Source organism: Littorina saxatilis, linkage group LG2 (assembly GCF_037325665.1).
Source record: "Littorina saxatilis isolate snail1 linkage group LG2, US_GU_Lsax_2.0, whole genome shotgun sequence".
Lineage (NCBI taxonomy): Eukaryota > Metazoa > Mollusca > Gastropoda > Littorinimorpha > Littorinidae > Littorina > Littorina saxatilis.
Genome location: NC_090246.1, coordinates 78615277 through 78637915, shown reverse-complemented (window position 1 = coordinate 78637915; position 22639 = coordinate 78615277). Strand labels below are relative to the sequence as shown.

The 22639-nt window shown below is 42.4% G+C and overlaps 2 protein-coding genes across 2 annotated transcripts in view; both read left to right on the top strand.

The window, feature by feature from the left end:
• The window catches only part of LOC138959799 (uncharacterized), a 3815-nt gene extending 3449 nt beyond the window's left edge, over positions 1–366 (top strand). Inside the window, exon 3 of the mRNA XM_070331414.1 lies at positions 1–366. This exon is cut by the window's left edge and continues 112 nt beyond it. The gene's annotated coding sequence lies outside the window, so the exon portion shown is untranslated.
• A 7177-nt stretch (positions 367–7543) lies between these two features.
• On the top strand, positions 7544–22572 carry LOC138959797 (prohibitin 1-like). Its single transcript, XM_070331411.1, has 6 exons — positions 7544–7703; positions 11591–11752; positions 12122–12264; positions 18828–18944; positions 19303–19398; positions 21158–22572. The coding sequence occupies exons 1-6, from the start codon at positions 7616–7618 to the stop codon at positions 21368–21370; spliced, it is 819 nt and encodes a 272-aa protein (XP_070187512.1). The 5' UTR covers positions 7544–7615; the 3' UTR covers positions 21371–22572.
• The last annotated feature ends 67 nt before the right edge of the window (positions 22573–22639 follow it).

The window sequence follows — 22639 nt, the reverse complement described above, 5'->3', positions numbered from 1 at the left end:
AGCAATACTTTTGTGTACTTCACGGTGTCTTTAAAGAAGCAGCACCTCAACCGACGTCATCAAAGGAAAAATAATTGCTTTTGTTGTCGTGGGGTTGTGTTTTTGTAAATTGTAGGTGCCGTTTAACTTTGTCCACGCATGACGATGGCGTAAGAAGAAACTAAGAAAATGTGAATTTTTTTCAAACATCATTTTAAAGTACAAATGCTGAATCACTTTCCAGAAATAATAATCTATCGTTGTACCGTTCTGCTATCCTTTTTGGTGCCCATATTTTGGCACAGTGTCAATTTTACCCAGTTTGTAATGCATGCATTCGTTTGAGCTGATTTTTCACATTTTCAAAATATAACAACAAAAACAGTGCCTTTTCCATCTCATGTTAATGTGTGCGGGCAATCTGTGTTTGATTGTGTGTGTGTGTGTGTGTGTGTGTGTGTGTGTGTGTGTGTGTGTGTGTGTGTGTGTGTGTGTGTGTGTGTGTGTGTGTGTATGTCTGTGCGTGTGTGTGTGTGTGTGTGTGTGTGTGTGTGTGTGTGTGCGTGTGCGTGTGTGTTTCTGTGATAGTATTAGTCCAGTGGACGATGCCTTCCGCCTGTGGTCAAACTGCAGTCTGGCAGGGACCTCGGAAGCAATGTCTCCCTGCTCATGCCGGATGATCAAGCCACGGTCGAGACAAACTTCATTCTCGACACTTTGTAGTTCACTGTGTACTCATTTGAAAAACAGACAAGTGATGCTGTAATTCCTATTATGACGTCTTTTTTCACACTTTTTTGCACCACAATATGATATCAAACTTTGTATTTGTTTAAATATTCTTGATCATTTGCTAGGACTGTTGACGCGGGATCCGTGAAGTAGATCTTGAATTTTTAGTTTCATTTATGAATTTGTGTATAAAACCAAAAAGCAAAAAGATTTCTAGTTTGCATTATTGCTACATAGGCATTCGCACACACGCGAACGCAAATGACCGCATGACTTACCAACTGAATTAATGACCACACGGAGCCATTATATTGAGGAACTGTTTATTCACATGATATATTCACATGTACAGGTCTAGTATACGCCCATCCCCTACTTTGGGGCAAAATTGGGCGCTAATAATGTAATTTGCGGTAGCTGCGTCTTGCCATTTGAGTTCTGTGTCCGTTTATTTTCAAACTTTGTTTTCTTAAACCTGAATGTCCAGCCCTCATTTGGGACACTTTCTTTTTAAAGCGTAATCAAACACTTCGTAGTGACATCCTGTACTCAAACAAAATTAGATAAGTAACATAGGACAATGCCTGGTTACTTTAAAAATAAACAAAGTTATTCTAGCAGTTCGATTTATTGCGATGAACTTTTAGATATTGCGTTTCAGATTGTATATTAGGGTTGCTTTAACTTGTTGGCACGAGTTTATTTCTTTATCCCTATAATTTCCTCACTGAGGAAGCAAAGTCGAGCTTAAATCATTAAACTCCAACGTATCACTTTTGTTTAGTGGCCCGCGAAGAAGTGCTTGGAAAAACTTAATTTTCTAGTGTTTTTGCTGGTGATTCCCAGGACATGTATGACAGATGTAGTCAGTGATGTCCGAAGCCGATTCGCTTCGGGGACTGTGTTGGTCCGGACTGATTTCTTCCATACAATGGAAGATAATGTTACTGGTTTGATTTCATGATGTGATTAAATAGCGAAACGTTTGAACTGTTCCTTTGTTTTTGTGCAATGTGAATATTGTCATCTTCCCAAAAGCTGTGTGGGTGGTGCAGTGTGCGACTGAGTGTGTGGACTTGAAATGTGTGTTCGAGCGTGTGTCTATAACCCTGTGTGCGAGAGAACAAATAACGGGCCACCTCTAAGTTCAATGAACACTTTATTCACTTTATTCCATCACACACACGGCACACACACACACACACACACACACACACACACACACACACACACACTGTGACACACTGTGACACACACACTGAGGTGCGCGCGTCCGTTTGTCTGTCTGTCTATCTCTCTCTCTTTCTCTCCCCACCTCTGTCTTTCTCGCTCTTATTCACCCCTTTAGTCCGTCCATCTGTCTGTTTGTGTGTGCGTCTGCCTGTCTCAGTGTCTCTCTCCTCTGAACTGGAGTCCGCCTGTCTGTCTGTCACACACACACACACACACACACACACACACACACACACACACACACACACACACACACACACACATACACTAAAGCCCACTAAAGCACACACACAGAAGCACACGAATCTTAGTAGAACAACGCTGTCAAAATATCGAAGCGATCACTAATTTCGGAAGTAAATTATGACCCTGTGTGAAAATATGTGTGATGGTGAGAATATGTGTGTCATCGAAAACTATGCTCATGCAAATAATGAAAGGTTTGTCTGTTTCTATCTCAGAAATGTGTTGATATCCATGAGTGTGAGGAATCCAAAGTGACGAGCGCGAAATTTAGGGGGTAGGGTTGGAAAACTGCCTGTAGTTTTATTTTTTGACCAGGGACTGGATGTTCATATTTGTACCATAGCTTCAGAAATGAATGTGCTACAACATATCACATTTTAAGGATCTTCGAATATTTCATAGGACTATTTTTCACATCTCTAAATGAAAAACCGCAATAGTGTTACACACACTCCATATTAAAAGACTCTATAAAACATGTGACACTTCTTTGTTCTGTACTTTTCGCGCTGCATTCCATTCAAACAATCCATATCTTCAATTTTTCGGATTTTTTAAACATAATGTACCACCCTCTTAGCATGAGTTTTTATTCTTTTTTATTGTGTTTTTGCAAAATACTGAAATGGTTACAAAGTTTTGGAACTCGCCTGTGACCTTCGGTGAAGGTCAAGGTCATTGAATATTGGTAAACATAGGTTTGACACATTAGGCTATAAGTATGCGAAATATGAAAGCTCTACTGCTGTCATCTCTAAAATGTGTTGATGACTATGAATGTGGGGAATGCAAAAGACGAGGGCTAAATTTAGGGGGTAGGGTTGAGAAACTGCCTGCAATTTAATTTTTTGGCATGGGACTTGATGTTCACATTTTCAGCATAGCTCGAGAAATGTGTGGGCTACAACATATAATATTTTAAGGCATTTTCAATATCTCCGAGGCATTATGATTTACTTAAAAATAAAAAATAAAACAGCCATAAATGCGTATACAACATTGCAAACTTCTGTGTACTGTACATTTCTTGCTGCATTCCATTAAAAAAAATGCATTTCGTCTACTTTCTGTATTTTAAACAGAATTTACAACCCTTAGAGATTTTTTTTAATCGTTCTCTGTTCGGGTATTTTTTGCAAAATACAGAACTGGTTACACAGTTTCGGAACTCGCCTGTGACCTTGTGTGAAGGTCAAGGTCATAGGTCATCGAATGTTAGTAAACATATTTTTGACACCGTAGGCTATACGTATGCGAAATATGAAAGCTATGCTGGCTGTCATCTCTGAAATGTGTTGATGTCTATGAATGTGGGGAATGCAAAATGAAGACCGCGAAATTTAGGGGGTAGGGTTGGGAAATTGCCTGCAGTTTCATTTTTTGGCATGGGACTTGATGTTCACATTTTCACCATAGCTCTAGAAATAAGTGGGCTATAACATATCACATTTTAAGGCATTTGGAATATCTCTGAGGCATTGGTTTTACTTCTTTAAATGAAAAACTCCAATAGCGCTCACAAAATTCATTTTAAAAAAAATCTATAAAACATTGCACACTTCTTTGTACTGTACATTTTTTTGCTGCATTCCTTTTAAAGGATGCATATCTTCTATTTTCCGGATTTTAAACAGAATGTACAACCCTTTCAGTATAGGATTTGTATCCTTTTCTGTTTGTGTTTTTGCAAAATACTGAAGTGGTTACAAAGTCTCGGAACTCACCTTTGACCTTGTGTAAAGGTTAAGGTCATGGAATGCTGGTAAACATTTTGTTGACATCGTAGGGTATAAGTATGCAAAATATGAAAGCTCTGCTTGCTTTTATCTCTGAAATGTATTGATGTCTATGAATGTGGGGAATGTAAAATGGCGACAGCGAAAGTTAGGGGGTAGGGTTGGGAAATTGCCCACAGTTTCATTTTTTGGCATGTTCACATTTTCACCACAGCTCTTGAAATGAGTGGGCTACAACATATTACATTATAAGGCATTTTCAATATCTCCGAGGCATTGTTTTTACTTCTTCAAATGAAAAACTGCAATAGCGCAACGAAAAATGGATATAAAAAGACTCTATAAAACATCACAAACGTCTTTGTACTGTGACAATCTTGCTGCATTCCATTCAAACAACGCATATCTTCAATTTTCTGGATCTTAAACAGATTTTACAACCCGTTTAGTACAGATTTTAAATCTTTTTCTGTTTGTGCTTTTGCAAAATACTGAATTGGTTATCACGTTTTGGAACTCGCCAGTGACCTTGTGTGAAGGTCAAGGTCATGGAATTTGGTAAACATATTGTTGATACCGTTGGCTATCAGTATGTGCAATATGAAAGCTCTGCTTGCTTTTATCTCTGAAATGTGTTGATGTCTTTGAAAGTGGGCAATGAAAAATGGCGACCGCGAAATTTAGGTGGTAGGATTGGGAAACTGCCTACAGTTTCATTTTTTGGCATGGGACTTGATGTTCATATTTTCACCACAGCTCTTGAAATGAGTGGGCTGCAACATATTACATTATAAGGCATTTTCAATATCTCCGAAGCATTGTTTTTATTTCTTCAAATGAAAACCTGCAATAGCGCAACGAAAAATAGATATAAAAAGACTCTATAAAACATCACAAACGTCTTTGTACTGTGACAATCTTGCTGCATTCCATTCAACAACGCATATCTTCAATTTTCTGGATCTTTAACAGATTTTACAACCCTTTTAGTACAGATTTTAAATCTTTTTCTGTTTGTGCTTTTGCAAAATACTGAATTGGTTATCACGTTTTGGAACTCGCCAGTGACCTTGTGTAAAGGTCAAGGTCATGGAATTTGGTAAACATATTTTTGATACTGTTGGCTATCAGTATGTGCAATATGAAAGCTCTGCTTGCTTTCATCTCTGAAATGTTTTGATGTCTTTGAAAGTGGGGAATGAAAAATGGCGACCGCGAAATTTAGGTGGTAGGATTGGGAAACTGCCTACAATTTAATTTTTGGCATGGGACTTGATGTTCATATTTTCACCACAGCTCTTGAAATGAGTGGGCTGCAACATATTACATTTTAAGGCATTTTCAATATCTCCGAGGCATTGTTTTTACTCAAATGAAAAACTGCAATAGCGCAACGAAAAATGCATATAAAAAGACTCTATAAAACATCGCAAATGTATTTTTACTGTGACAATCTTGCTGCATTCCATTCAAACAGTGCATATCTTCAATTTTCTGGATCTTAAACAGATTTTACAACCCTTTTAGTACAGATTTTAAATCCTTTTTCTGTTGATGCTTTTGCGGCTAAATACTGAATTGGTTATCACGTTTTGGAACTCGCCAGTGACCTTGTGTGAAGGTCAAGGTCATGGAATGTTGGTAAACATATTTTTGATACTGTTGGCTATCAGTATGTGTAATATGATAGCTCTGCTTGCTTTCAGCTCTGAAATGTGTTGATGTCTATGAAAGTGGAGAATGTAAAATGTAAAAACTGCCTGCAGTTGCATGTTTTGGCATGGGACTTGATATTCAAATTGTCACTATAGCTCGAGAAATGAGTGAGCTACAACATATCAATTTGTAGGGAAATCGGAATTATTCAGAGTATTTTTCTTCTTCTCTATGTGTATGAAGAAAAATGTAATTGCGCTAAGTAAAATTAATTAAAAAAGACGGTATAAAACATACCAAAGTGCTTTCAAATGTAATTTCTTGCAATGTTCTAATAGGTATAGCATTCACTTCCCCCCACAATTATCTAGCAAGTGGCTACTACATGCGTACTGTCCAATAGTAGCCGTTATCTTTATGTACCCATTTTCACAAAATCAGAAGACACAAGGTTATTTAAAAAAAATCACAAAAAATTAAAAGTTATGTAATGCAGACAGAATGTTCTTTCTCCCACAAAAGTATTAACAACTTCTAATTATTCTGACCATAACTAGGCAGATCCCTTAAACCTATTTTCTGTAATTCTGAGCACATTTGTATAGTAAACATAACATATGTATATATTTTTTTTTTGAAAGCAGGAGAAATTTGGGAACACGAAGCAATGATTTTTGAATCTGTTAGTGAAAATTCGATTTTAATGACAACTTTAATGAGCAAACTAATTAACTAATTTTTAAGCTGCGGAGCTGTAATTGAATCCCATAGTCCGAACTTCGTCGAAGATTGCTTGACCAAAATGTTAATCAATTTGATTGAAACTAAATGAGGGCGTGACAGTGCGGCCTCAACTTTCACAAAAAGCCGGCTGTGACGTCATCAAAGACATTTATCGAAACAAGAGGCGAAGCCATCAAGGCTCACGTAAGAAATCGACAAACAGTAACACACACACACACACACACACACACACACACACACACACACACACACACACACACACACACACACACACACACACACACACAGAAAGAGCATAGGTGAAACTGTGCAAGAAAGCGAGACACTAGATCTGTCTGTCTGCATATAGCCTACTTACTAGTCTGCCAACGACTGCCAACTAGTCTCGGCCCGCTCAAAATAATAATGACCGAGACTTTCAGTACTTCCTTCGCGTGACGTCTAACCCTCTTACGTCATAATGTGACGTCAATGTAATGTGACGTCTTCAAATGTTAGAGTTTCTACCACAGACATACACACGCACGCACGCACATACGCACGCACGCACAGACAGACAAAGTTACGATCGCATAGGCTGACTTACGTGAGCCAAAAATGGAGAAAAAAATCCGGGTATATCAAACCCAGGAACTTTCATGTGCATGTGAAGTTTCGGGAAGATCGGTCCAATAGTTCTCTCTGAATCGCTCTACACACACACACACACTCACTCGACTCACACACACACACACACACACACACACACACACACACACACACACACACACACACAGGCCTACACCACGACCCTCATCTCGACTCCCTGTCTATGAAGTTAACACATTTATTTTAGTCAAAACCACAGGAGCTTGTATCCAACCGCCGGTCGATCATTATTTACTCCTGCTTGAAGGGTAAGCATGCAGGGTTAAATAATGATCGACCGGCGGTTGGATACAAGCTCCTGTGGTCAAAACTTGACTTGACTAAATGTAATAACAATTCCTGCCACTGAGACCGCCGCCCCACCGCTCACAGGGGGTGTTCTTTGCAGTTTTTAATAGTATACGATAAAGAAGTCTCACTCGTAAAAACTGACAAATTCATCAGAAATTTTGAGGCGCCGTTAGAAATGTCTTGAATGAAACAAACAGAAAGACAAGGGAAAGTAGACCAGCGGCTAAGAGCAGACGACACATGGCTTCGACTTTAGACGGAAACTGCGCTTCGCCGCATGCGCATTACCAACATCCTGTGTCCCCATGTGAGAGGTTTCGTCAGTGACCGTCAAATTTTGCAGGCGAAATATGTCTCAAAGGTTCTTTGGATCGCTCGGCAAGCTTGGTGTCGGTCTTGCAGTTGTAGGAGGAGTTGTTCAGAGTGCACTGTATAATGGTAAGGTTTTGTGGTACTTTCTGGAAGCAGGAATATGTCGTTTTAACCCACTCACATCGCCGGGTGTTACGAAAATACTGTCCAGAAACTAATAAGTTACTTGCATCAGACACATGTACATCTTCACTGATTTCAGTGTTTGTGACATACGGTCGCGCCTTTAAAACCTGACTGTTGAAAAGAATATGAAATCAGGCATGAATTGTGTGTCATTTCGTCTGCAGTGTAGACCTGAACGAGCTGACACCTGCACTTGCAGAACTTAACTGCATCGCATGGGGCAATTACACAAGTGGGAAGCATTCATTTCTGTTTCAACTGCACTAACAAGTTCAGTCCTGATATAGCTTCACGCTTTTAATTTGATATAGTTAACCAGTTTAGTGTAGTTGTGTATTATTAGTGGCAGGTTTGTATGTGATATAGTCTTAGACTGGAACACCCTGCCCGAAAACGTTGTGACAGCTGATAGCGTTAACTGCTTTAAAGCACGACTGGACAGCCACTGGAAAGACACATCAAGTGTCTACACACCAAGCTGCTACTAGCCCCCCCCGCGTATGCAGCTTACCTTTGTGGATCGGCGTACAGGTTTTTAACCTAAATCGTCGTACAAGTACAAGTACAAGTAGATATATATATGAGGACAGGCACAATACTGAGCAATGAAATTCTGACATGAGCATCAAAAATAAAAAATGCTCAGATGGAAAAGTCTATGATTGTAATGGGAGCTAAAACACAGCTTTACCGGAAATAAAAGTCAAAACATAATTGCCTTCATGTCTCTTTCCTTTATTGATCGTCAATCATAGGTATGCATGGACAATGATGTAAGTACTTGGTGGACACCAACTGCAAGATATTTCTATCAAGTTAAAACTTTTGGAATCTTTGATTTTGTCTAGTGTTTGAGTTACATTTTATCCATAAAATCCAGCCAGACAGCACCTACATTTTGTGTAAATCAATTGAGCAAGAAATAGTTGTTGTGAAGACACCATTACTTACATCATTTGGCAAGTCCATGACTTTTTTACAAGAACAAGATTAGGCAGCATTGTAATGCTGCTGATTTAATTGATCACCTTTCTGGTAGACCATGTAACACAACTGAAAACAAAAGTGAAGGCCTGAAAATAATATGGCAAATGAATCAGATGTAGCGTAAGTTATGAAGACACCAAGCGTAAGTTATGAAGACACCAAAATTGTGAAGTCTGTTATGTTTGAATTCTAGTACTCTTGAAATCTAGTCTGGTGTGTAAGAGGTTCTCACTCATTCGATTCATTGCAACAATGGCAAATATTCACAGTTACAGGCAAAGTCTGAAAATTATTACGTAAGTTATTTTTGACACCTGAATTGTTGTGTCCAACATTACCAACATCATCAATTATCATCGTTTCACAACTGATTATTTTTCTTATTCGCTTGTTTTCTTTTTCTGTTTTCTGTAGCAGATAACATACGTAAACATGTTTTGATTTACATTGTATCTGCTATCTACCACAATTTACTGAATTGCTGATTGCGTTGGTTCGAGTGACACGAAACGAAAATGGTGTCAGAAATACGAACGTAATCTAAAACAAGCCACACTATTAAAATGCAGGAAAATGTAACTAATATTTCCCCTTCACAGCTTTCTTTATACAAACTCGAAGAAACTCAACTGAATACAGCAAAATCAATTAGGGATCGATGATTCTTGAAGTTCGTCTGTCTGAAAAACTCTTTGAGATGTCGTAAGTTTGCGCGAAACGCCAAAGACACGAACAACTTCTAGGTCAAAATACCTCCTCTCAGTGCATTGTGGGAAAGGTGAAGGCCATTTATTCTTAATCTGTGGAAATTTCCGCAGTGCATTGAGTCGATTGACATTCGTTCGTGTGCCTGTGTTGACTTCGCGTTAGATTTTGGAAGTGCAAAAACGTAAGTAACGCAGTGACACAAAACGTCGGATATTGCCTTTCACACATTCTTTCACAACGCTAGGTCTTTTGATTGCTTTTATTTGTGCTAGATTGTGTCATTTTATTCAGTAACTTCCAATTATCAGTGGAAATATCGAGTTGCGTGTGAAAGATATGATGATGGTATGGACTTAGATCAGCGTGTGAAGTGAGACACGAAGCATTACTTACAGAATGCAATTTTTTCGTCCACGCTAACGACACATTATACGGTAAAGAAAGAAAATGAGCATATCTAATTGTTAAATACACTTAGTTTGACCAAAATAAATACAAACATGACACTACAAACTGCTTCACTTACCATTGTGCTTTCTCAAACAAGACCACTCATTTTTGTCAGGTTTCAGTGGCCATTTTAAGTTGTATTTTCAATGGAAAATAATCAAAAACAAAATAACCATCAACAGAAAAAATAATCTGTAAAATGATATTAATTCTTTATTCTCTCTTTAATCACAATACAACAACATTAACAACCAGAAGAAAACAGTTCTTTGCACAAAAAAATCCAGAAAGTGGCTACCATTCATTTTGTACTTTTTGCTCAGTATTGTGCCTGACCTCATATATGAGACAGTGACAAAAGGTCAGGTGTCATGTCTACTGTCCCGAATGACACACACGATTGCTGACATTTCACCATTGCCAAAAGAATAAACAAATAAGAAATAGGTAGAAAATGAATGTGAAAACTGACTTTGATTGTTCAATCAGTATTTTCTATACCACTAACAAATAATCTACTTACACATAGCTGTTTGGCAAATGTATGTTGCATGGGACACACTGACATGAAAGTGGAAGTTTGTTTTCCCTCTAGAGAAACTACATATCAAGTTACACTTTTTGTGCTCTTCCATTCCAGTTGGCAATCAATTGTTAACGCATGTTATTAGAAAAAATAGAACGAACACAGATTAGATAGAATGAAAAATGTACTGGTGATGTCATTTGGGACATACTGACATGAAAACGTCACCTTTTGTCATTGTCTCATATATAAGGTGGTTGAGGGGCTGGTGCCGGCAATGCCTCCAGACAAATTCCTGACCCCTCAACGTGCTGGTCGCATGATTCGACCCAGAAGACAAACAGCAGACTACGTTGGTAGCAACCCCATAGACAATTACATAAAAAACGACAGGTGTTTCGCTGTACCACGCTGCAACACCGAACAATACAGACAGTCGTTCTTCCCACGATCCACAATAGAGTGGAATCACCTGGACAACGTAGTTGTCCACTCAGCCTCTACTGAGGCATTCAAGTCGGCGCTAACAACCAGCTGCCGCTAGACGAAGACGCTGCGCACACCCACCCGTCGCGCCAAAGCCAGCAATCTGGATGCTAGCGACGTACCCTACAGATACAGATATAATCTATATTATTGTAAATTTTGCACGGGCTCTACGTCACCCAATTAGAAAAGCAACAAGTACCGTAATTGCTCTCCTATCTCTGGCGCCTATGTTCCACCGGAGAGAGGAAGTAGACACAGCGATGGCTATGTGCTGCAGAGTGTACTTACCTGATGAGTTTGCCTTATCAGCTTATGCGTTATGGACAGAGGGTGCTTCCCTTTTGTCATTCATGAGCTGTTCAATTGGTGAATTGCAAAGAGCAGATAGGCAGAGGGCACGTCATTTCCACTATCAAACTCCCCCTATTGTCTATCTATAACACTGATCAGTGATCTATAACCAAGATGTCTTGGCAGACCCAAACCTTTAAGTTGTGTGTATACATGTTGTTTCTCTCACATTATGTGTACATAATGCATATATAATGTGGACCAAGAAGGTACATGTGTGATGCAATAGGTAAAAGTAAAACTTTGGAGGCCAAGAAAGGTTTTGTTGTTTCTTTTTTGCTCCCGCTTTATAATATTTCTTTTTGTTATTGTGCAGTTGATGGAGGTCACAGGGCGGTTATTTTTGATCGTTTCCGGGGAGTCCAGGAGGAGGTGTCTGGGGAGGGAACACACTTCCTCATTCCATGGGTCCAGAAACCAATCATCTTTGATTGTCGAGCACGCCCTCGCAACGTGCCTGTCATCACTGGCAGTAAAGGTAACATTTTCTTCCCTGTTGTTTTGTTTTAGTGGTTGTTTTAATAGATCGCATTATTATTGAGCTGAAACTTCCTGTACATTTTAGGTGTGCATGCTTCCTGGTGTGTACTTTATTGTACAAAACTGTGATAGTGATACATCTGAGGTCTTCTGTTGGGAGATATTTGTGAAAGGATGAGAGCAGTGTTTGACCTTTGCCAGAGCTGTTTGAAAATGTGCTGTACCGGGTCCACATGCGCCTTATTAACTACGTCTCAGTTTTTAACCAATTTGTTGTAAAACACTGTGCAATGATACTGAAACAAAGTTGTTTTATGGGATTTCACAGTGAAGAAAAATTTAAAATGTGTGTGTTGATTTGCTGCAGATCTGCAAAACGTGAACATCACCCTCAGAATTCTCTTCAGACCTCAGGTTCCAATGCTGCCTAAGATTTTCACAAATCTTGGCCCAGACTATGATGAGCGAGTCTTGCCATCTATCACCAATGAAGTCCTTAAAGCTGTTGTGGTAAGCATTTGACCAGTTGGTTGCATGGGTGTTACTGGGAAAAATCAAAAAACCTGAAAGGCAGGGGTCCAAAATGCTCAAGTTTGAAAGAAAGTTTCTGGACACCGACAAAACCAAATCATAATAAGCAAGATGGCGGCAAATCCAAGGGAGCGAACCGAGAAAGCACGCGAACCGGTGTCAAAAGTCGGATCGGAACCGCTGCTCGTTATTTCAACTTAGCGAAACGAAGCTTTTTTTTTTTTTTTTTTTTTTTTTTTTTGAAAACCCGGAATTTCCGGCTTCAGATTTTTTCAAAAGCCGGAAGAGTAACACCCATGTGGTTGAACAGTGGAACACACAATTACAGTTTTAGACCCTTCTCCCTCCCTTCCTCCCCCATTTAAGATCTTTTCTTTCAGGCCGTACACTTACCTCCATTTAAACCCCCCCTTGGTTATTTTGAGGAAGTTTTAAAGGGGGATTAAATTACATATCTTAACCCGACTCACATTTAGCATTAACTTCAGATTAATAGCTTGGACACTGAACTACGCTTCACCCCTAAGGGGGAAGAAACCCCTTAAAAAAGAACGGCCTTGACTCAACCCAAGTTAACCAGAGTCAAGGTCATACCGCTCTCGCGACCTATCACGCGAGACCCAACCGCCGCCATGTTAGAAACGGCACTCCTACTTCAGCCTCCGATCAGCTCGGACGTGTTTTCACAGCTACGCTACAGGCTTTCAGCCTACTACTGTTTTTCAAGCAGTATTTTCACCCCGTTCTACAGGTCCCTGCCTAAGCAAGATTGGGTGAGCTCTTTCTAATTTGTTCGGCTCCTGTTCGTTTGTGTCTTTCTCCGTCTTGCAGTCTGTTTCGTGTTTACGTTTCTTAGACTGTTTGTTTTCGTCAGCTATGGCTGACAAAGAGAGAAAGAAGCCTCAGACTAGGCAAATGGCTGCTGAGTGTTCGCCTAGTAAGGACGCACTTAAAGAGACAGGCAAAGTGACTACCGTCTCAGTTCATGACCCAGTTTCTCAAACTACCATGTCCGTTAATATTTCGGACCCCGATAGCCCAGTCATGCCCGTACTGAAAGAAGCTAAAAGTAAGGCTCCTTCAGCCAAGAAGAGACGTAGTGGTAAAGACAAGACTAAAGATGATTTTTCCTCCCTTTTTGAGAAGTTTTCTGTCAATATGAATAACATGTTTGCACAACAACAGCAGTTTGCAGCCGATTTGCATGCTACTCGTAAAGAGTTACACTCGCTCCCAGCGGGGGTGGGCGGAGTGGCTTCGCTGGCTTACGCTAAGGCTCCGCCGTCATGCACTATCACGTCGGCCGACGTGCACGCAGAGCAGGGTGATTGCTTCATTCAAGGGGCGGTTTCACGCTCTTCAGGTTTGTCAAGTTCACCGGTAGCCAGGTTCTCTGGTGAAAGTGTTCAAGTTGGGCCGGAACTAGTAGCCCCCCCGCCGCGGCTGGGGGGTGAAAGTTTGACTTTCCCGGAGGCTATCGCTCTTTATAAGAGGCGGAACTCATGGGGGGTCAACACCGGACAACAAGTTGGGCCGGAACTAGTAGCTCCCCCGCCGAGGCTGGGGAGTGAAAGTTCGACTCTCCCGGAGGCTATCGCTCTTAGTAAGCGGAACTCACGGGGGGTCGACACCGGACAACGAGACAGTTGTACTCACAGGCAGACTGGTATGTCTCCGGTGAATGTATACAAGTCTCAACTTCCTCCCTCTGGGCAGGAAGCTGCTTTCGGGCAGGCTTTGCACGGTCCGTCCGTTTTGCAATCAGCCTCGCCTGTGGTGGATCGTTTTAGTGACGCAGCTAGTCACAGTGACTTTCACGGTACAGCCACAGCAGATTCGGAGGTCGACGATTCTCACTCACTTTCTGAGGAGGAAGTTGATGTCAAGTTGTCACTCAGACTTAAACCAGCTATGGTTACTGCAGCTCAGGTGTCTGCTAAGTACTTCGCTGAAGGGGTGACAGCTATGACAAGCTCTGCGGCACCACCACCCTCAGCGGTCGGTGATTTCCGCCCTGCCTTAACGGAAGTTCAGGGATATCGTTTTAGCGAGTCTCCTTCTGTTGCCTACGAACTTTCCAAGGTGCTGGCTAGAACTTCGGGTTCTGAGAATAGCTTGCCTGTGGATACTGTGCCTTTACTGGCGGCACACGGTCAGGCGCCTGATTCTGCTCAGCCATGGCTTGCCTCAGGCCAGTTACGGATGGCGAGCACTTCTTTTCATGCACGCAAGTTTGCTCTCTCCCGTCGCCACCACAGCCTTATCGAGACTTACGCTTTGCCGAGTGCACCGCTTCCGGTCACTCCGGAGTTGGCTAATCTCAGAGAGGATGTCTATCGTTTTGACAAAACTTGTGCTTACTCTGAAGGCGCTTTGATTGGTTTGGAAGAGACGGGAAGATACTCGTTGGAACTTGCTTCTCTTTCAGAGACACTTCTCAGATCTCTTTCTCGGTCGATCGCGGTGTCGTTGGATCCTTTCGAATTTCGAAACGACGCTAGCGTGAAAGACGTGCCCATACTCCTGGCATCTTTGGCGAAGGTTTCAGCCGAACAAATGACAGTCGCGGCACGGTTGTACGCTCATGCGGTTTACACACGCAGGGACGCTTTCTTGTCTGGCTCCAGAATTCAAGATAAGTCTACTTTGGACTTGCTCAAGGTCTCCCCTTTCACAGAGGGTTCTTTGCTTGGTCAACCTTCACTTGACGCGCTTGACAAACAAACACAAAACGCTAAGGACTTAGCGATCGCAAAGCTTGCCCAACACGGTTTCGCTAAGCCTCAGGCCAAACAACAGGGTCCTCCTAAAGCTTCTTTCACTTCTGCTAATCGAGGACGCGGCTCTCAGCATTCACAGTCCTCTTTTAGGGGTAGAGGCAGGGGCGCGCCTTACCCCAAGAAGAAGCCGTCTTTCGGCAATGCTAGGGGGTCGGGTCGAAAACCTAACCCCCAATGACGAGGCCCCGAGCTACTCATCCCCGCAGCCCCCACCCTTTTGGTGGCGGGCGGCCCCTCCCGGGCCCTTCCCTACTGGTTACAGCATGTAAACAGTCAGTGGATCGTGGGGATAGTACGTTCGGGGTTCAGGCTGCTCTGGAAAGAGGAGAAAGCGCCTCTAACCAGAACACCTCCTGCGTTCAAATTTCCGACAAAACCAGAGGCAAAGGCCACAATTCAGTTGGAAATCGCTGCTCTTCTTCAAAAGGAAGCAGTGGAAGTTGTTTCAGACCACAACTCCCCGGGTTTTTACGGGAGGATATTTGTAGTCCCAAAGAGCTCGGGAGGGTGGCGTCCAGTCTTAGACCTGTCCCCATTGAACAAATTCCTCCGGGAGATTCGGTTTACCATGGAGACTCCCTTTTCTGTTCGGGAGGCACTCAGACCGGGGGATTGGGCAACATCAATAGATCTGACGGATGCGTATTTTCATATACTCATGCATCCGTCAGATCGAAAGTGGCTCAGATTTCGGTGGGCAACAGACATTTATCAGTTCAGGGCTCTCCCCTTCGGCTTGTCTCTGGCCCCTTGGGTCTTCACAATGGTGACACGACAACTTTGTTCTCTGGTCAGACAAAAAGGCATTCGTCTGCGTGCATATTTAGACGATTGGCTCGTACTAAATCAGAACCAGCAGTCTTGCAGTCTTCACACGCAGGCAGTGTTGGATCAGGCAAACGATCTAGGTTTTCAGATCAACCAGAGCAAATCAGAGCTGATACCGTCACAAAACTTCACGTATCTAGGGATGACCTTCGATACGGTGGCATGGTCAGTTCGTCCCTCACTGAGAAGAGTCAACAAGCTTCAAGACCTACTCAGGTCTCTCAGGTCTCAGAAACAGGCCAAGGTCAGGGTCTTGGCGTCCGCCTTAGGACAGATGGAATCTATGGCCACTCTCATTCCGCTGGGCAGAGTATGCAAGAGGCCGTTTCAGGCTGCACTCAACTCAGAGTGGAATCCGGCTTACCAGGGCTGGGATGTCTCTGTTCAGATACACAGCTGGATTCGACACACCACAAATCAGTGGTTACAGGCAGGCTTGTTTCTGGGAGTTCCGATTGTGCTTCCTCCTCCGGAGGTCGACATGTTCACAGATGCGTCTCGGGTGGGCTGGGGTGCTCATCTTGCACAGCTCACGGCCTCGGGGACTTGGCCAGAGAGTCAAGCCCGGTCTCACATCAATGTGTTGGAGTTGGAGGCAGTCTTTTTGGGGCTTCGGAGCTTCTTCCCTGCCGTTGTCGGAAAGCATGTTCGGCTACATACCGACAACACCACGGTAGCGGCCTATGTGAACAAGCAGGGCGGTTCACGGTCGCAAACACTCTCAGTCAGAACTTGTCAGATCCTGCGGTGGTGTGCTCAACATCAGATCACTCTGTCGGCGAAGTTCCTACCGGGTCGGCTCAATGTTTTAGCCGATGCTCTCAGCCGTTCGTCCAGTGTGTTGCACACGGAGTGGACGATCACCCACCATGCACTTCAGAGATTGTGGGTTCAGGTCGAAAAACCTGTAGTCGATCTGTTCGCTACGAGGTTTTCCCGGAGACTGCCAGTATTTGTCTCCCCGTTTCCCGATCCGGAAGCTTGGAAGACAAACGCTCTGGAGATCAACTGGTCGGATCTCACGGCGTACGCCTTCCCTCCGTTTCAACTGCTGGGCAGGGTACTCAGAAAGGTCGAGATGGAACGCCCGTCCCTCATTCTGGTGGCTCCAATGTGGACAAGCCAACATTGGTTTCCGGACCTGCTTCGTCTCACAGTAGGTCCTCCCATTCCGCTAAACCTAGAGAAGGGAGATCTGCTACAACCACGCACGGGCGTTCTTCACGAGAATCCGCAGGCTCTGCGCCTTCACGCGTGGAGACTTTGAGAAAATCTTTGCGTCGCTCAGGTGCTTCTGAAGGGACTTTGGATCTGGTTCAAAAGGCTCACAGGCAGTCTACTAGCTCGGTTTACACCTCACACTGGTCTGCATGGGTAGCATGGTGCGCAGATAATGGGGTCGAAGCTACATCTCCTCGGTCAATGCAGGTAGCAAATCATTTGTCTTGGTTGGCCTCCCAAGGCAAGTCCCCATCATCTCTTAAGGTCAGGAGATCAGCGATTTCGTCCACCTTAAAGCAATTAGGTCGCACTATTTCCCTGGGTGGAGTTATTGCAAGCGTGTTAAGGGGCGCTGCATTGGATTTTGTTAAGACAAAGACTCCAGTCCCAGCCTGGGATCTGTTTCTAGTTTTGAACTTCTTGAGATCTTCGGATTTTGAACCTTTACATTTGGCAAGTCTCCATAATCTTACGCGTAAAGCTCTTCTGCTCACTTTACTGGCTACAGCTAGACGGAGCAGCGAAGTACACGCGCTCTCAGGCCTTCCAAAAGACATCTCTCTTGAGAGTGACGGCTCTATCTCCCTTCGTTTTAGACCTGATTTCTTAGCAAAAAATCAAAAGCCTCACCATCCTGCTCCCGTTATCAGGATTCCGTCTTTGTCCACTATACTAGCACCAGGCGACCCTGACATGACAAATTGTCCAGTGCGAACACTTAGCAGCTATTTGTCTAGGACTGCTCCGTTAAGAGCTAAAGAACAGAGACTTCTGTTTATCTCACTCAATACTGCTCGGAACAGAGACCTGTCACGGGTGACTTTGGCTAGGTGGATCGCCACACTCATAAAACAAGCATATGAATGGTGGCAGAAAGGAAAAGGGGGGGGGCAGTCCGTTCTCCCCATGTCGTCTGCACGTACTCATGAGGCGAGAGCCTGGGCCTCGTCTTTGGCCGTACTACAGTCAGGAAGGCTTTCTGAAGTACTTGACGCTGCGTATTGGGCGTCTGAAGACGTCTTCATAAATTTTTACTTGCGTGACATTGCAAGTAAGCGGCAAGATGGGACCAACTCCTTACCGGCTGTGGTAGCCGCAGGACAGGTTCTTCCAAGATCATAGAGTAAGTACCCGCCACCTACATTAGCAATCTGCTAAATGTGAGTCGGGTTAAGATATGTAATTTAATCGAAAATTTTATAAGTAAATTTTGATTTGATTAATATACTTACCCGACTCACATCGTTAATACCCTCCCGCCTACCCCGCTTAGGGTTTCCATAAAAAAGAACAGATCATTTCAGTAGGAGTGACGTTTCTAACATGGCGGCGGTTGGGTCTCGCGTGATAGGTCGCGAGAGCGGTATGACCTTGACTCTGGTTAACTTGGGTTGAGTCAAGGCCGTTCTTTTTTAAGGGGTTTCTTCCCCCTTAGGGGTGAAGCGTAGTTCAGTGTCCAAGCTATTAATCTGAAGTTAATGCTAAATGTGAGTCGGGTAAGTATATTAATCAAATCAAAATTTACTTATAAAATTTTCGATTCAATTCTGCTGTGATGTGATAAAGTTCACAAGTATTGTGTTATTTTCATAACATTAATATGGGTGCGGACGTTTGTGGGCTTGAAACTGCAAAATAAAAGGGGGGGGGGGGGGGTTGCAGTGTCCGTTTTGTTTATCGTCTTTTGAACTAAAGTGTGGTTGTATTTTTCAGGCTCAGTTTGACGCCAGTGAGCTGATCACACAGAGAGAGATGGTCTCACAGAAAGTCAGCGAAGAGCTCACAGATCGTGCCCTGCAGTTTGGAGTTATTCTTGATGACATTTCTTTGGTACGATTAATTGTTGAGATTGGACATTATAGTCAATTATCCTTGCATTAACTTCACAGTCCTTGAGCAATTTTTATCCATCTAGTTGTGTTTGCTTCTGTTAAACTTGAATTAATATATCTTAACGTTGTCGTTGTCTCCTGTTTAAGTTTCCATGTCGCACCTATTTATTGCAAACCTTTTGCAAGAAAAGTGCCTAGTTGCTGCAGCCTTGTTTGCATTTTAAAATGTTCCCATGGAAACACTCGAAGCAACATTTCAAAGACCTCAACTTGAACATAATGAGAGAAAAATAGTACAACGGCTAAATGAGAGGAATTACTTCTGTTCCTTTATGTTTGATTTTCTTCCCTTTCAGACACATTTGACATTCGGTCGAGAGTTTACTGAAGCTGTTGAAATGAAGCAGGTGGCACAGCAGGACGCTGAACGTGCTCGATTTCTCGTTGAAAAGGTAAGTTGTCATACATTGAGTTCCTGCTGTCGTTATTGCACTGCAAGCAGCAAATGATACCATGAATTCATTAAGAGGTTGACGGCTGCATTCGCCCTGGTAGTTCTGCTTTAGCAGTCCAAGTGGAAGGTCCAGGTTCAAATGTTTCCACTTTCCGGGTCAACATGGCAACCCTCCTTATGTGAATGCAGGTCAACAAGGCACAGTCACACATGTGTACACATCGGGTCACTTGCATGTCAGGAACTTTTTTAGTCTCATGCATATTATAGTTGGAGCCGTGGGGTTCTACAGATCATACTTGAAGGGAACCCTGGTATGTGCAGGGGCGGATCACATAATTTTTAAGGGGGGGGGGTCCCAAATTTCTTTTAGGGACAATTCGACCACGCGAAGCGTTTGAACCTCCCAAGGGTGGGTAAGGGGGAATCCCCCCCTTCCACTAGAAAATGTTGATAAAAACAAGGAAAATGTTGCAGTCGGTGCAATTTGAGCCAAGAAATTTCCCTCCCAAAAACTAAATTTAAGAAGACAAATGTGGATCAATACAAAGACAATTTACCGATCTGTTGCAACCTGAGCTAACACACCCACACACACACACACACACACGCATACAGACAGGCATACAGACAGGCACACACACATACACATACACTCACACATGAATACTAATATACCTACACAAATCTGCATACATGGCGTACACACGAAAATCGCAAATATAATCACAAAACCAAGCTCGTGCTTATACATATCCATTTATCTAACTAGATAAACCGACATGTAGTTTGCACAAGGAAAAAAGAAAAAGTCGCAGCACACGATTTCCAGATCACTGGCTGCTGCAGGGGTCACCGGACAGTTTGAAAGTTACTGGTTAGTCTAGAAAATGCTGTGTGAACAGGTGCGTTTTCAGATTTGATCTAAAAGAAGAATAGGATGGACTATGTCTGACAGAATAAGGAAGGGAGTTCCATGTTTTAACAGCAGCAAATGAAAATGCGCGTTGTCCATGTACTTTTCTTTTTTTTGTTGGAATTCGGAACATTCGAGTGTCAGCGGCAGAGCGCAGCGATCTGGAAGGGACGTACTGGTTTACGAGTTCAGACAGATATGAAGGTGCAGAACCAGTGATGATTTTAAAACAGAGACACGAGCTTTTGTACTTATTTCTTTGATTGACCGGAAGCCAGTGCAGATATTTCAAAAGGGGAGTACAAGGTTGTCAAGTTTTTAAAGGCACAGTTCAGCTCACAGCCTTCGTTTTGCGTTTTTGTTGCAGCTGAGTGCATTTACAGTTCAAAAATCCTCCTATGGTAGTAAAACTACCCAACGACGATATCTGTGAAGCTCGACAGTTTCTTGTTCACGCGAGTGCATAAATTAACCTAGTTATTACGTGGTGTTTGGTCGGAGTTCGATTCAACTGAGTGATTCCGGCCTCCATTTTGTTTTACACAAACTCATGATGACGTCTGACATAGTTTGCTAGTGACGTGTCTTTTTGTGCATGATGTGGTGATCTACCTGATCTAAATTTAGATCCAAAAATAGGTCAAGACCAGCCGGGTCCGAGTACAAAATTAATTCGTAAAAAAAATCGCAGTTCTTGACTCTTTGGGTGCAAGTCATGAAACTTGGTAGTTCTTCTAACGGATAGCTGCCTGAGGTATGACTAAAAGCCCCAGGGTTTGCACCTGGATTTGACATGGCATTATTGCATTAATTTTGATGAACCATGTTGCTTTGTTTTCAGGCAGAGCAGACAAAGAAGGCTTCCATCATTTCTGCAGAGGGTGATTCTCTCGCTGCCGAACTGTTGGCAAAGGCCTTTGGTGATTCAGGCGAGGGTTTGGTGGAACTCCGCAAACTTGAGGCTTCGGAAGATATTGCATACCAGCTGTCCAGATCACGCAACGTTGTCTACCTTCCTCAAGGGCAGCAAACTCTGCTCTCTCTTCCTCAGTAAATGTTTGTGTGTTTGATTGTATGCTTGACATTTTCAAGAAAAGGGAAAAAAGGCAGGGACACTTCACTTCAGGGCTTGAAAAGACATATGAGCGATCAGTTGAACGTTTTGCTTAATGGCTTGCAGGCTCTCCAGCAGGTTTTCAGTCTCTGTTGAACCAACTGGTATAACTCTTGTTTTAAAGAAATCTTTTCCCTTCATAAGTGAAATTGTGTTGATTGCATTTACCTTTGTGAATGTGAGGATATGTAGTGTGCGTGATATTTTTTGGTGATTTTCATTTTGTTATAATATGTATTATGTACCTATTCATTAAGCTAGGGTGTTTCAGCTCTTCAAGGTTATATCTATAAATATAGATAAAGGAATCATTTGAATGCTGGTTCAAAAGTTTCTTAGACAAAAGAAAAGGTGTGAAGATGCAAACCTTTTCAGAGGAAACTGGTAGCTGTAAATCAGGATGCATTTGTACACATAGTTGTTTATATCACTGAAATCAGTCAAGGCACAAATGCATTATCTCGAAGTAAATAAATGTCAACCATGAGCTGCAGTCGACGCGCATGGATGCATGCACCCTTTGGGCTTTTTCCACGAGCTGATGTTACTTAAAATAGAATATTGTATTTCTGGAAAATTATCCATGGGAAGTTGCTTATTAGTGCAGCAATCATGCAAATCTTGTTGCATATTGCAGATCTTCAAAGATTTAAAGATGAATCATTGAGTCGGTGCGGTTGGGTGTCAAATGTTGTGTATGGTAAGGGTTAAGAAAAAGAAGAAACGAAAGATTAAACAAAAAAAGTCTGGCTTTCTAAGGGACTCGAATCCGACCTAGAATTCCCTCCCGTTTGAAGATTTTGTTTTTTGCGATGAGGCCCTGATGCTCATTTTATTATATAAAGGGAAGCAACCGGTTGAAACGTACATCGACAAAGACAATGAGGAGCTAAGAGTACTTGTAAGATGATGCACTTGTGGTAAGGGTGAATAGGAGGGAGAATTAATCGGATTTGATTTTGATTAATGCTATAAATCATTAATCCATGGTTTATAACTACATTGTTTTTGTTAGCTTCAGATAACTGAAGGGTTCCCTCTATTCATGCAGTCATTGTTCATTATGTTTGCTTTGTGATTGAATCATGACTAGAATCAACAGTGTGACTGAAACAAAGTAAAGACGTGTACACAACATGAAATTGTTGTCAGTTTGTAAGCTGTGGATATCTGCTGTACAAATCATGTCAGTGTGTATACTTTCATGTA